This window comes from Anas platyrhynchos, chromosome 5 (genome assembly GCF_047663525.1).
Source record: "Anas platyrhynchos isolate ZD024472 breed Pekin duck chromosome 5, IASCAAS_PekinDuck_T2T, whole genome shotgun sequence".
NCBI classification, from domain to species: domain Eukaryota; kingdom Metazoa; phylum Chordata; class Aves; order Anseriformes; family Anatidae; genus Anas; species Anas platyrhynchos.
The window spans coordinates 26721251-26737165 of record NC_092591.1 but is presented as its reverse complement, the minus strand read 5'-3'; the positions used below and the strand labels follow the sequence as shown (position 1 = coordinate 26737165).

Below are 15915 nucleotides of genomic sequence, written 5' to 3'. Positions count from 1 at the left end.
TTCAAATGCCTGACATACACCCCAACATTATCTGACCTTTTAATGGTTTGATTTGTTTGCTATCCCTTCACCATTTTCTAGCCTTCTTTTTGGTCTTTTCAAGGCTCGGGGACGTACTGTTCCTGCTTGCCAGGAATGATAATGTATGAGTTACGGCTAGACTAGTAAAGGAATTCTCTTAGTGATGTGGAATGACCAAAAAAAAAACAAACTTGCAGAAACACATGCTGAATGTGATTGGTAGAGATATGCAGGATTGGTGCCTGGTTCTGAGCTACTTATGGTAAGTAGTTCAGGCTAGGTGTCTAGTCAGCCTCTGAGAACAATATGTTGTGGAAGAAAGGAAATAAGAGAGCCACTTTGGGACTATTAGATGTGCTTCTAATCCCTAGAAAACATCAGCTGTAGATTATTTTTCTGTAGGTGTGTTGAGAGACACTGTTTAAGCTTTGCATCTGCTTTTATTTTTTTTTTTCTTCCTGGGAGTTAAGATGCTGCTTTCTTTAGCCAGCTTGAACCAAAATGCTGCTTAATGTATTATTGTGTCTATCAGCACAAAACATCTTTCAGATGCTAATGCAATATTGAATGTGATGGTTTTTCCATCTACCTTTGTTCCTGCAGATCGCTCTTCTAGGGAAAAAGAGATCAATTTTAACACAAAAAAATGAAAAGGAGAGGGCAGTCGTGCATTTAGCCCAGAAAGAATGGCTGAAGACCAGTTTTTAGCAGCAAATCCTATTCCTTTTCCTCGTGTAATGCTTGTAGTTACAGGTGTAAACAAACTGCTGACCTGTCAGGTTTGTGCATGGCAGTGTGCTCTGTACTTGTGCTGCAGTACAGAGGGTCTGTGTTCTGAGAGGTGTCAACGATTCCAACTGAAAACAAGTGTCATCTTCTGAAACTAGTCAGCTTCAGTTCAGGCAATCTCATTTTGAATTCCTGTCATACCTGAGGATGCTTTATGAGTTAGGACTATCAAACCTGGGAGAGCTCCTTTGTATTGTTAGGCTAACTGGGAGATTTTCTCCAGCTTGTATCTGACTGGGAGTTGAGGAGGATTTTGTATTACAGATTAAAATGCCAAGCGTGTCATCTGAAGGGAATTTTCTTCCACAATAAGGTCTCACCAGCTTGTTAGGCAATTTGCTCTGAGGGAGAGAGGATAAGTATGTTCTTTTTTTATTAAAGAACTTAATTTGAAACTTTGGTGTAATATTTGTTTCATTTTTAAGTGGGTATGTTTTAGAAGCGCATCATCTGTTTCTTGACAGAAATACTGTAATTTTGTTAGCTCTGATCCCAGCCAGAAGAATACTTACCTGAAATCCCTCAGAACTACGTACTGTATCTTCTGCTCTGAAAGCTCACAGGGTTATGCTGATATTTTTTTGCAATATTCAAAAAGATCTGAAGACTTGCAGAGTCGTTATCTTACACGGAAGCTTTTTCAGATGGAGACTGCAGAGAAGATAGTTCTGTGTAAAAGCATGGAAAGCTGATTAACGTGCACTGCCCCTAGAAGTGATCGTACTGTTAGGAGGCCTTTCTTTATTGTATCAGGAGCATAAATACAGCATTTTTCTTCCTAATGAATCCCCTCCATTATTAGCTATTTCTAATTAAACTAAAATTGGGATGTGCAGCACTTAACGATTATCAGCCAAGGAGCTGATGAAGTTCCTTCCACAAACTTAAACAACTAAAGAATGTGTTTCCCATTTTTTTGCTTTTGTCGTCAAATCCAGGCTTCATTTGGTAAGTAAGAGGGAAGTAAAATCCATATGGTAAATCCCCACTAAAGATAAGGAAGCTGGTATATACTTAAAGAAGCAAATAATAGGTCTTAACAGCTTTTGATTAAATCCATAAGATTAACTTGTTTAACTGTTCTGTCATGTGCAATGTAAGCTGTAGAAGGAGCTACAGAAAATTGTTTCTTGTGGCCCTAGGAATTCTCTATCTTTCTGATGTCTCCCCTGGGGCATGCTATCCAATTAAAAGCACACAACTCCATGCCCTCCCTCTGCCTCAAAACTATGTGTGGGTATATGCTTAAAGATAATTTGTAGAGATTTGACATAATCTCAAAATTCTACTTTCTCTTGATGGTTTTGTAGCTCAGAAATGGGGCTGCTCCTTCTTACATTGATATAGGGCATTGTTTTTGCCATAACCATTTTTTTTTCTGTTGAAAATACATGGATGAAGGACAGTTCGTCTTAAATCTCAAGCTTTGGGAAGAAGCTAGAATTCTCTGCTAATATACAGGGGTTTATTTCCAGATTTTTGTCTACCAGTGATTTTTAGTTACGTAAATTCTCTGTAGCAAGTATTTTTGGGGAAAAGATCTTAAAACTGTATGGATATGTGGAAGATCACTCCTACAGTTTGTTACCTGTGCTATATGTTACTTATTATCAAAACTTTTTTGTGAAGTCACTAATGAGTGTATTTTCTATGAATGCAAATAGTAAGTTTGTTTGGTAGGGCAAGAGCTGATCTGGAATCCCTCATGAAAATAGTTCCTTATTTTCTATTTTGAGATTTATTTATTTTTTCTTCTGACTCGGACTTTTCAGTTGCATCATCTAATTGTTTGTTCGCTATTTAAAAAATCCCAAGTGTAACATGTGAAGTTGTAAAGAGCTTAAATTTCAAATGACACTTCTATCTCCCAGCCCAACTACAAAAGCCAGAACTGTGCATAGATCCCTTTATTAGGAAACTTGCAGCATCCAATTAATTTTCTGGATTTTCTTGTACATGTGTTTCTAGTGATATTAAATTGTCCTAAATCTCCTAACCACTGACACTTCTATTATACTAGTTCTTTAGCTGTTGTTTTTTTTTTTTCCAAATGAGAGGTGTTGAAAATATTGAAACGTTACTCTGTGTTGGTCAATCTTAGCAATTTGTTTTATAAATAAAATGTGCCTCTCAGCAGAATAGAGGGCTTCAAAGTTCCAAGCAGCACGCTTGGCTTTACCTTACCTTTCTCCTTATCTCAGGAAATGAGGGGCTGTGATTTGATTGCATAATGGTCAATTTCTTTATGCTAGGAGTCAATTTCTTTATGCCTTCATCTGGCTAGCAGAAGATCTATGTGCTGTGAGTTACTGTGAGGAAGAACTGTGAATGAATAACAGTGGACTGGAATAGCTTTATTCTTTATTTCAGATTTCGACCTATAAAAGGAAGGCAAGAAGAACTAAAAGAGGTGATTGAACGTTTTAAGAAAGATGAGCACTTAGAAAAAGCCTTCAAGTCCTTGACGTCAGGTGACTGGGCCCGGCACTATTTTCTTAACAAGAACAAAATGCAGGAAAGGTTGTTCAAGGAACATGTAGGTGTATTTGTAATTAATGTGCTTTTTCAGATGGTTGAAAGGCTAAGAAAATGTACAAGTTTCTTAGGATTGTAGCAGTAGTAAAGGGAAGTAATCTGCTGCTCTGTTATATATTACTTGTTTGATTGCTTTTTAACATGAACTTCCTTTGTTTTTCAAAACCCAGAGAACTTCAGAAGGGGGTTTGGGAGAAGGCTAACTTTCCATTGCTTTTTATTTAATAGACGTGTAGAAAAAACAAAGTTCCTTCTTCTGCTATTGGCTTAAGACCTCAGCAGAAGAGAGAAGTCCTACTGCTGGGAGTAAAGAGTTTGGAGGACTTTTTTGTTGTTACTCTGTTGGTTTGGGTTTGTTTGTTTTCATTATGGATTTTGGGTTTTGTTCTAATGTACAGCTACTGTAAATCAAATTGTGGGTCAAAGATGAAGGAAAAGGGAGAAGCCCTGGTACCACAATATACCTCAGCTGTTTTGGGTATAGGGCATTTACGTAGAAACATCATTCTGCTTCCTCCACTTCTAACATCCCAAAGTAAATTCTGTGTATAGCACGAAGGTCATAGACACAAATTTGCAAAGAAATTAAAGTATTGTTTTACTTTTTTTAAAAAAAGAGCTCCTTCTAGAAAGAGTATATTGTTTGCACAGACATCCAAAAGGAATTGGCCTTTTCCTAGTCTAAAATGGATCAAATGTAGTAGCACAGAATAAAGTAACAGCAAATGCTGCCTTCTAAAAATGTTTTTTTTGAGTAATAAAACCTTGCTCTTAACTAAAACCACCAAAAGGAACAAATTGAAAACTTGAACTGATCCAGCAGTCCCTGAATTCAGTAGCTAGACTTCTCATGGAGAAATCAATAAAATTGGACTCGATGAGATTGTTAGGTCCGAATGGTTCTTAAAGACCCGAGAAGAATTCTTGAACACAAGTATTCAGCGACTTAAAGAAGAAATTATCCATTTTCACTAGCTGGGCCAATTTCGTTCCATTCAAGGCATCTTCAATTGCTTTAAATTTTTTGGATGGTTACGTTATCCATGTGAGAATTTTTGCAAGTCACTTTGAAGAAATAAGGTTAACATCTTAACTATACGCATTATTTAAAAACATAAATATATGCATTTCAGAACAAAACATTCCTTTGCAATGTATTTCTTGTGTCTTTCTTACGTCATTTTATATACAGCTTTTCTTGCTGCTTTTGTTTTGCTTTTAACAGAATAGTATTTTTTTTATTTCGTTGCAGGTATTTATTTATTTACGGATGTTTGCAACTGACAGTGGGTTTGAGATACTGCCTTGTAATCGGTATTCTTCTGAGCAAAATGGAGCCAAAATAGTTGCAACGAAAGAATGGTAAGTCGTACAGCTTACTGTTGCATTCTGTTTCTGCCTGTTATTTATTGTTTCTACTTATAAATCAAATTTGGGAATTTTTCCTTGACTAGTTAATACATGCTACATGCATCCGTGAGGTATTCCCTTGTATAGCTGGACTTAGTCACAGAGTTTTCAATATACAAATCTGTTATCTTGTTTTCTGTCGGATAATTATTTTCCTCAAATCATTAGTCATTGGTTTGTTATGAGAAACAAACCCATGTCAAGACTCGGATGATGTCAGATTTGTTACAAAACAGGTAATTGAGGGGGGGAATGAGTTTTCTACCATTGTGTAACTGAAGGATGTTATTTGCATATTTTGATTGTGCAAGATAAATATCTCTTGGAAGCACAAAGCTGGAACCCTGGTGTATTTTTCCCTTCTCCTTTTTTCCTGTTTGAGTTTCAAGATAGACCTGTCAGTGGCAGCACTACAAGATAGCCAAATTAACCCAGATTTTAAAATTAATTTTCCCTTTCCTCACCTCCTCCCTCCCCCAGACATTTCTATTTGTTTTGCTGTGTGTCTTTGGATGCTCGTAACAGCACATCCGGGATGATGATATGCTATTCTGTGCTGGGTAGGATTGAGTGGCTAGGCGTTACACTGGCAGCATACCAAATAACCATGCTGTTACTGTGGGGCTGGGGCCTCAACATGTGGGAGAGCAAGCTTCAAGAAGGCTGAGGCCAGTTTCTATATCATGACTATAGCTGGAAGTTCCACAATCATGGTATAATCTTTTTGTGTGTGTGTGTGGTTTGTTGTTTTTTTTTGTGTGCGTGTGATTTTGTTTTTAATTCTCCCTTGCCTGATTCTTTGGGGTAGAAGCTTTGTATATTTAGGTGTGTTGAAAATGAATCAACTTCTTGTGCTCAAAATCTTGCCTGACCACCTGAGCGAGACAAACAAAAGTCATGCTCCAAAATAGTTGGAAAATAGTCAGTAGTTTGAAAACTACTGTTCAAACATAATGCTAATAAGGAATGTTGAGCAGTCCCTATAAAAGGATAATTTTGCACTTATAATGCTTGGTTTGACGGAGTAAGTAAAAACGAAAAAATTTTAGTTTTAACAACTGTAGTAGATGAAGTAATCAACTCTCAGTCTCTTGCTTGTTTCTTCAGAGACCATAGAAACAATGATGGTGATGTCTGTCAGAAGTGATGCATTTGGTACTGTATAGTACTATATATATATATACACACACACACACACATACATATATACACTGTGTATATATATACAGTGCTATATAGTACTATACAATACTGTATATAGTACTATACAGTACCAAATACATTTATTTCATATAGATGAAAATACTTACCCTAACTATTGACAGCTTTTGTTTTTGTGAAGAAATGCCATGCTATTATACTTCATAATTTTTGATACATATTCTTACTTTTACTACTTCTTACAATAAAGGAAACGGAATGATAAAATAGAATTACTCGTTGGGTGTATTGCCGAATTATCAGAAATGGAAGAAAACATGCTGCTGAGACATGGGGAAAACGACTTCAGTGTCATGTATTCCACACGGAAAAACTGTGCACAGCTGTGGCTTGGTCCTGCTGCATTTATCAATCATGGTGAGTAACGAATATAGGAACTATGTTGAATGACACAAGCAATTCTGTTCAGAGGTGTTGTTGTATGTAAGATGAATGACACGGGAATTTAGAGAAAATACCTGAATCTGGAGTAGTGCAGGACAAAACTCTGTTGGGAGCTTAACAAACTACAGCTAACGAGCTGTGAACTGGGAAAGTCAAAGGAGGCTCTGGAAAGTGATGCCTTCTTCCTTCACAGAGGTTTTGGAACTGGCAGTTGAATTAGTGGAGCACATTGGGGTCTACTCTGATGTCTTGCTGTAGCAAAGTTTGTGAATGTAGTCAGCTGTAATGTATTTTTTAGGTGAACTCTTTGTGCCTCCTTCAATCTTGTACACAGACCCTTTGCTTATTGTGTTGCATTTGTTTGCTGAAGGAGAAGTGAGTAGGATTTACTATAAACCCTGTTACCTTAAAAATGAGGGAATTTGAAAACTTGTAGGTAGCATAAGAAGAGCTCAGGAACCAAATGATATCAAACTGAATATCTCCTGGTACATACCTTCATGCAATACTAATATGACTCCCAGTATTTAGTTGAGATTCTAGAGTTACTGAAGTCAGAGTGAATCCTTACTTTAGATATCTACAACTATTCATGTTTCAGGTCTTATCAACAGTTAATTGACTTTATCTTTTGGACCTTTTTCAGATTGCAGACCTAACTGTAAGGTAAGCAAGACATTAAAAATAAATAAATAAAGCACCCCACTCCTTTTTTTCTTTGTCCCTGCACCTCTTCCTCCCCAGCTGTTTTACTTCTTGTTTTCTCACTTAGATACTGTTCAACCTTAATGACTAGCCTCTCTTTTACTTTTTTTTTTTTTTCCTCCCCTTCCTGTCATCTTCTTCCCAAGTTTGTGTCAACTGGAAGAGATACAGCATGTGTGAAAGCTCTAAGAGATATCGAGCCTGGAGAAGAAATCTCTTGTTACTATGGAGATGGATTTTTTGGGGAAAATAATGAATACTGCGAATGTTACACCTGTGAAAGGTATGTGTTGATATAAATAAGTTTCCAATTGAATGTTGTTATAAATAAGTTTCCCAATTGGGCATATTCGTGATATATTTTGTGAAACTGAAGGCACCTGGTTATGAGTACTCCAATCTTTGATACATTATTGCCTTCTAATTATTCATCATAATGATTTTTTTAATTGTTACAGAATTATCTTGTTTCCTGATAACTCCTGCATTCTGTTTTTCTTTTAGTTTTCTGTCTTAGAAATAGCAAGACTGACAAAAAGTAGTCTAGATTCTTTAAAATATTTTTCTGAATAAGGTAGAATTGGAAGGAAAAACAGTTGTAGCTGCTATGAGCTCATTAGCATCTGGCTCCTAATGGCAGCTTTTTTTTTTCCACTAGAGAAGGCTAATTTCTCTGTTAATCTGAAGTCCTGTTCTGATGGAAATAGGCAAAGTAGTTTTCACCTTATATTACGAAAACTTCATAGTTTAAGTATTTATTAAAGGTCTACAAGTTTGAACAGTACTTGACTGTATCCGTCCATTGCACCATAACAGCAAACTTGTTTCTATTTGTTTTTTACCCAGGTTATCACAACCTAGCTTCTTCACAAAATCAGTTGAAAGAATTTCATAGTTGTTTCCTGCCATGGCAAAACAACCTCTTACCTTGAGCATGGTGGTTCAACACGATCTGTGCCAGCCTCGCCTGGTTCCAAGAGGAACTATGCAGAACCCATAACAATTCTGTTAGTTTGAGCTAATTGCAGAGAGAAGAAACCTATGAAGGACAAAATAATATTGAGAAATAGCTTAATGCATACACATGTAAACAGTTTCATTACTTACCTTCATTTTTACTAGCTACTATGGTCACTAGCAATTCTTGCAATTCAAGAGAAGACCTGCTGCTGTGTTGGTAGATCATTCCAAGTGAAGGCTACAGTCTTAGGGTTTATCTAAAGAGTTATTAGTAAAAATGTACTTCAGTCCTGGGAGCTGTTAAGTGTTGAATAAATGGGTACCATTAATTTTTTTCCTTGCTGCTTGGAGAGAGATGTTTCTTCTTCTTTTTGCTCAAGTTTCTTCGTTGCTTTTGATGTAATATGGACATACTTCCTTGCAGGACAGACCAAGATCATGTGTCAGAATATTTTCTCAAACTAGTCATCTTTGGATTTTAAGTCCATGAAAATGTTGTAGCTTAAAGCTAAGACTTCAGTAATTCTCATTTCAAGAATCTACTTTTCAGTCACAAAATTATGTTACAGAAGTCAAATATGGGAAGTTTGAGTTTAAGGAAGTTAAGCAAGGGAAAATGAGTCTTTAATAGCACAGATAAGCCAACCTAATGGATGACTATGTTATGAAAAAGGAGATGTGTAGTGAAGTCAGTCATCTCACTGAACACCAGGAAACATAATTTTTAAGTGATGACATTTTGGCTATTCTGCAAAGATTGTTAATTTTGTAATGTTAAAATGCTAGACTTGTAAGAGCCTAGGGCATATACTTGGGAGCGGAGGGAAGATTAGCACAGTACAAATATTTTTAAGCCTCCGAAAACCATCACCAAGAAAATGTGCGTGTGTGCATTCACACTGTTAGGTGAGCGAGCATGCTGTTCGTGATGTCTAACTGGGATAACTGGGCACCGAAGATGTGTCAGAAGGCAGTTGTGGTTATTTATGGCATTGATCTGAAGCGACTGCTGCTTGTGCTGGGTTCAGCCTAGTATCTTATTTTAGCTGCCTGTAATTTGTGGACTTGAAGATAATACTGAAATAATGTTCCGTATCAAAGAAATATCAGTTAATTTGAGAACAATTATTGTATATGCATAATAATATTTAACCCTGTGACACTTGAGATCCTCTCCAATCTCTTTCCGGCGTACGTTTGGTTACGCTTTGTGGATTTTCTTCCAGTGCAGCACACTGGAATCCAAACTGAAGTTGTCTTCGATAATTCTACAAAGTGCAAGCTTACTGGATGACAAGTACCAAAGTGAACATGGTAGTAGTGGTTGAAATACAAGTGATGGAATTCTTAATCTCCACCCTTTTCTGTGATTATTTTTTTTAAAAAAGTTTCAAGTTCACTCAGATGTTTTTGTGGTAAACAAAGACTAAAAGTATGTCAGTTCCAAAAGTAAACAGAAATATGAGATAATCTTATTCAATTTTATGCACTTTACAGCTCTTGCTGATGCAGTAACAAGCATTGTAACTGGAGCTAGCTTTTTTTTAATTAGGCTGCTGTGAGTAAGAAAAATAATTAATTTAAACTGTTGCCTCAGTTGATTTCAAGTAGTGTTTTGAACTACTGTTTTTCATTTTCACCTGTATAACTTCATTATGAAAACGTACTAAAATAGACAAAAAGCAAAATTGCAAATTAGGTTTGTTCTTCTTCCAATAAATATATGGAAGGTATTTCTGAACATCTTGCTGAAATGAGATATCTATGTAGATATTTGTGGGCTGTTTTAATAAAATGCTAATAAATTCAATGGTTCTTGATATTGTTTATGCAAATATAACAAGAATCAGACTAACATATGAAACAAAGATGTAAGTTTATACTAACAGCTATTAATATATTGTCATCCTCTTCTTTACAGACGCGGAACTGGTGCTTTTAAATCAAGAGTGGGATTGCCTGCACCTACTCCTGTGATTAATAGTAAATATGGACTGAGAGAAACAGATAAACGATTGAATAGACTCAAAAAGTTGGGTGACAGCAGCAAAAATTCAGACAGCCAGTCTGTCAGCTCTAACACTGATGCAGATACCACTCAGGAAAAAGCTAATGCAAGTAAGTATGGGAAAAACTTGGAGTGCAGGACTAAAGGATTCATAAAAAAAATGAAAAACTTTCACTGTGATAGAATTGCTGTCTTAATGTTGAGATGCATCTCAAATACTGCTTTTTAGAACTAATTGATTCAGGAATCCAAAGGTAATTTATATAGCAGTTTAACAGATTTCCTTAAGCCTTTCTGTGATGAAAGGTAGTACATTCTTGTTTTGTTTGTATATTCTCATTTTCGTTTTTTATGTACACCAGTAGCTAATAGCTAGTGACATATTTCTAAATTTGTCAGCTAAAGAGCTCTGTTGGTAAGTTACATACTTTAGAAATATGGGAAATAATCACATGCAGTACTATTGCTTAGGAAAGAAAGCTCATAGAGCTTGAGGTATCTATGTTCCATAGGAAAACAGTTTTTATATAAATACTCCTCATAGAGATTACCAAGCAAAATAGTCACTTTCTGTAGAGATGCTTTAAACTGAGCACCTATTCCCTTTCCACATCCAGGACTGATAGTTCAAATACCTCTTCTGAAGTGACAGTGTACAGTTAGTAATCTCAGAAGAAATGGGAGGGTTTTTTTGTTTCTGATGCTCTTGACACTCACTACTTGATGAAGAGAACTCTCATTTTTTCCTCACACAATATAGGCAAGATATAAGTAATTTCAACTTTGCCTTAACTAACAGGTATTGAGTCACTTCAAATATTTTGGTTCCATATGTCTCCTTTTTGCTGCTCTGAAGCTGAAAAACAAAACAAAACAAAACAAAAAACAAACAAACAAACACAACCTTTTCCCAATTATATGATCTCTAGTTATAAAGCTTTGGAGTTGCAGCTTTGCTTGGGCAGGCTATGCTCTGTTGTTTATCGCTGTAAGTAACAGACAACTGGATACTTGAAAATGAAATCATTACAGTAGTTAAGTTTTGGGTTTGTCTCCCCAAAAGAAAAAATCCTGGGATTAAAACAAGAGCTTGCTGATCCTCTGCTTTTGCTGGAATAATGCTCAGTAAATGCTGAGGATCATGCAGGATCAATTTGTGGAAAATTCAGTAGAAGAAGAAACTGAATAAAAATAAAACGAACAAAAATCCACCAAACTGCATATGTTAGAGGTAGTAAGGGAAGTGTACCTGGAATGTAGAAGTACTTTTGACTTTTTTGACAAACTTTTCATCTCTGAGTTGCACATTAGTCAGTTTGTCTCCTTACTGCATATTCTATAGGCCGTTTGACATATTCTGATTAAGGTGATTGCTAAAGCCTTAGTTAGTTAAAGTTTTGATTAAAAATAAATAAAATAACTACAGTGTTTGGGGAGTGGGAACCTTGGGTTAAATCAGTGTCATTAACACCTCTTTCTTTTGCAGCTAACAGAAAATCTTCAATTGGTGTAAAAAAGAATGGCAAAAATAGAACATTAACCAGACAGTCTATATCAAGAATTCCAGCATCATCAAATTCTACCTCATCTAAACTAACTCATCTAAATAATTCCAGGGTACCAAAGAGACTGAAAAAGCCTGCAAAGCCTTTACTTTCGAAGATTAAGCTGAGAAATCAGTGCAAAAGGCCAGAGCAGAAGAATGCTTCTAGAAAGCTCGAAATGGGAAATTTAGTTCTCAAAGAGCCTAAAGTAGTTTTATATAAAAACTTGCCCATTAAAAAAGATAAAGAATTAGAGGGACCAGTCAAAGTTGCAGTCTCTAGTGGATGCTTAACAAGGCATGCAGCAAGGGAGTATAAACTGAATTCTGTGAAAGGTGCTCATGAGCATGGTGATATACCACCCTGCACATACATAACAAGGAGGTCAATGAGAACAAGGATGAGTTTGAAGGAGACCTCTGACATAAAGCTTGAACCAAATACATTGGATAGCTATAAGAATAACTTGACTGGAACGCGATCGGACGTTTTAGAACAGCAGTCTCATGTGACGAATGAAAATGATCTGGCTCATGGAGCATCACATAAAGGGGAGGTTAGGTGCCAGAAAAACGATGCAGGCATGTCAAAAAAGAAATCTCGACAAGGAAAAGTGGCGAAACCACCTGCAAAAACAGATGAAAGTGATAGTACGCACAATACACCCGTGACCGATGAAGTACCAGATTTGATCAGTTCTCATTCAGAACACGGAGAGAGGAATAATGTGGTAGAGACACCTGTTGGCTATAAAGACTGCGTCCCTGGATCTGGTGGCTGCTCTGTTGTAACATCTGACAATTTTAAAGCAAAGGACAGCTTTAGAACTGCAAAAAGTAAAAAGAAAAGACGAATCACGAGGTATGATGCACAACTAATCCTTGAAAATAGCTCTGGGATCCCTAAACTGACTCTTCGTAGACGCCACGATAGCAGTAGCAAGGCAAATGACCAAGAAAATGATGGAATGAATTCTTCAAAAATAAGCATCAAATTAAGTAAAGACCATGAAAAAGATAATAATTTATATGTAGCAAAGCTAAATAATGGGTTTAACTCAGGATCAGGCAATAGTTCAACAAAATTAAAAATACAGCTAAAACGAGAGGAAGAAAACCGAGGAACGTACCCTGAGGACCTTCATGAAAATGGTGTGTGTTGTAGTGAAACTCTCTCCCTTTTGGAGTCGAGAATGGAAGTAGATGATTATGCTCAGTATGAGGAGGAAACAGCAGATGAATCTTCATCAGAAGAAGATGATGAAGAGGAAGATGATTATGATGATGAATTTGATGACTTTATTCCTCTTCCTCCAGCAAAGAGATTAAGGCTCATTGTTGGCAAGGATTCAATAGATATTGATATTTCTTCCAGGAGGAGAGAAGATCAGTCTTTAAGGCTCAATGCATAAGCTTATAGGTCTTAAACTGACCTGGATGTCATTTTTAAAAAATAAAAATTTAAAAATTAAAAAAAAAACAACAATAAAAATTCCATTTGATTATTCCTCAACTGAAGAACTTTCTGAAAGACTTAGTGGCAGCACTTCTTTATTGTTTATTCACCTATCAACATAATATTGTAGAAAGTGTACAGCATACTGACTCTTCTTAAGTCTGATTTGTGCAGATTTTTATTGTACTTTTTAATAGCCTTCTTATGTGCAATTCTAAGTTAGAGTAAGAGGTAATGCTCTGTTGTAAAATAAAGGCTCAAGCAAAGTAATGAAATTGCATCAAATCTTTTCCATGCAGGACAATGAGAATACAGTGTGGCTACACAATTATTTTTGATCTGTAAGAGCATTAGTTTGCTCTTACAATATTTGACTAAACAATTAAAAAAAAAAATCATAGTAGCAGCGTATTTAAGGTTTTCTAGTATATGTTAATATCACCAGCAATGAACTACAGCTTTTCAATTTATTTGCTAGATGTTTTTTTCCCCTTGGAGTTTGTCAGTTTTAACACTGTATGCTGTCCCAGACGTACTGTTTGTGGCCTTTGTTATAGTAGCAAACCGTTGGTTGGAAGTCAAATTGATTTCTTTAAAAAAAAGAAAAAAAAATTAAAAGGTGTTGACAATTTGCTGACTTTTTAGTACATTATATGTACAAGGGTAGCAGTATGCAGAATAAAAGTTTGGATATGGTGTATTTATTGCTTGTTATGTAAATTAAACACCTTGTATTTAACACTTTTCAATACTTTTAGATAAAATTGTTCTTTGCAAGAATGATTGGTGCTTATTTTTTCAAGAATTTGCTGTGAAATAATGTGATTACAACGGGCAACATTTATCCAATGAACTGCAGCTATCCTGAATTGGTTCTTCATATTTTTTCTGTTGCACTTGTAAAATGCTACAAGGAATTTAAAGAAAATCTATTCACTTTAACTTATGATAGTTTTATGAAATTAAAAACAACTAAGTCACAGCTTTTGTTCTGTGGTAACCTATAAAATGTTTGTCTTTTAAGAACCAGTTGTAAAAGACTGAAAAAATATGTATATGTTGTAAATATTTGTGTGTTGTGAGAAATTTTGTCATAAGAAATTGAGATAACTTGCCAGAAGGGTTTTTAAGTTTAGAAATACATCCATGCCAATAAAATAGGAACTTGTAAACCTAGTTTTAAACTCTGCATCAGTTGGAGTTCTTTGCCTTTATGTAGTTCACTTGATACGTCAGAGTCTACTTTATAACAATGAAGAGCACCAGGGCAATGTTTGGCTCCTTTTTTTTTTTTTTTTTTTTTTTTTAAATAAAAGAATGTTAGGAAAACTTACCACTTGTGGGCACAATGAACTTGTTCTTATGTATAAATCAGCTAATTTGCAGACCTGTTTCAAGGAAACTTTAAAGTTACCATATTTCATAGTTGTCATAACTGTGTAGCAGTTTGGTATTTGTGTTCTTACTCAACCATGGGTTAAGGTTTAGAGTTCTTGTATCGAAGGGTGTAGAAACAGAAGTCACATCAAAAACCACGTACTGTTGTATTAGTTTAATCCCCTCTTAATTGCATAGTATTTTCATGTCAAGTCCAACCCTCTCTGCCCAGAGGAGCAAGAAATTGAGTTATGTGACAGCTGTCCTACCCAGGTTTGAAAGCACTGAGTAATGTGTGAGTAGATTTGCGTATGAGCTGAGCAGAGGGGTCTGGCCAGCTCTGACCCTCACGTCTGTATTCTGAGCAGAGAATTAAGTGTAGAATTAAACACAACACTTGTAACTCCATTTTCACAATGTCCAGTCTTTGTTAAAGGCCAGCTGTGTCTCATATACTGTGTGTGTGTGTATATATATATATGAGGGCTTTTTTCGTCAGACGTGGTTGACGGAAGGCTGAATGCAAAAGGCCTGGGTAAGTATGCTGACGTTTCTGAGTCCTGAGTCAGCTGTGGGGGATCGTCTTGTGGGCTTTGTAGTTGGAGTGCATCGTGTGAAAGTGAGTCACTGAAAAAGTAGGTTACAAGGAGAAGAGAATTGAAGAATTATTAAAGAATTCCCTTGTGGTAGGAAATTCACCAGCAAACAGTTAATGACAAATATGGCTCTTTCCCCAAGCCCTCACTCCTGTTTTCAGTGGGTGAAAATCCACGTGGCTGTATGAGCAAAGGACGGGACGTGTCCAACGTGATGCTCAGTGTAGAGTGCGCAGGGGCACCAGCCCTCCAGTTCCCCTTCTTGGCTCCGCAGTTATTCTTTCTTCCATTCTACTTTCATTGCAAGTAGAAAACTTCCCAGGGATAGCTGTTCCTACCAACTCATATTTCAATGTGGGCTGGTTTTGGCTGTCAGGTATAACAGGCTGCAAGGCTAAAGAAATGCTCCAAGCACCACAGAGGCAGCGGGTCAGCTGCTGCTTTACAAGTGTCCTTGCACAAGTGGTGCGTGCTGAGGTCCCTTACAGGTGAGGGCAGGGTTAGCAAGAGCTTTTGGATGTGGGTGGTAGGAAGGATAGCTCTGTAACTTGGCTGGCTTGTGTCTTTGGCGTGGAGAGTCAATAGGTAGCAACAGTAAGGCAAAAGCAGATGCTTCTATTTCCCATGTCTCTTTGGCATGTAAAATTCATAATTTATAATTTTATAAGTATTATAATTTCATAGTCATTTCCAGAGCGATTTGGTTGGAAATAGCCAAATAGGAATCAAGCCCTCACCATTTCAGATGTTCAGGAAAGTTGCCCTGGACATCAGGGAATTTGTGGAAAGTTGCTCATGCAAAGAAGCAGCCTTCTGGTTTCTGCAAGCAGCAGAAGCTTGCAATTGTGAAATCCTCTTGTCACGTTGTCTGAAATGCGTCTGAGCTAATCAAGCATCTTCATGTCTACCT

The 15915-nt window shown here is 36.5% G+C and overlaps 1 protein-coding gene across 3 annotated transcripts in view; it reads left to right on the top strand.

Moving 5' to 3' along the window:
- KMT5B (lysine methyltransferase 5B) overlaps positions 1 to 14817 on the top strand; it is a 29532-nt gene extending 14715 nt beyond the window's left edge. For 2 of the 3 annotated variants that reach the window (XM_027457906.3, XM_027457907.3), the window contains exons 4-10: positions 3181 to 3346; positions 4598 to 4707; positions 6167 to 6333; positions 7007 to 7026; positions 7212 to 7348; positions 9947 to 10143; positions 11520 to 14817. In XM_027457906.3, coding sequence (XP_027313707.2) covers positions 3181 to 3346; positions 4598 to 4707; positions 6167 to 6333; positions 7007 to 7026; positions 7212 to 7348; positions 9947 to 10143; positions 11520 to 12988 — 2266 coding nt within the window. In that variant the 3' untranslated portion in view covers positions 12989 to 14817. Of the gene's footprint in view, positions 1 to 3180; positions 3347 to 4597; positions 4708 to 6166; positions 6334 to 7006; positions 7027 to 7211; positions 7349 to 9946; positions 10144 to 11519 lie in introns of those variants that run through there. The other variant, XM_038179872.2, reaches the window with a different exon arrangement.
- Positions 14818 to 15915: the final 1098 nt, after the last annotated feature.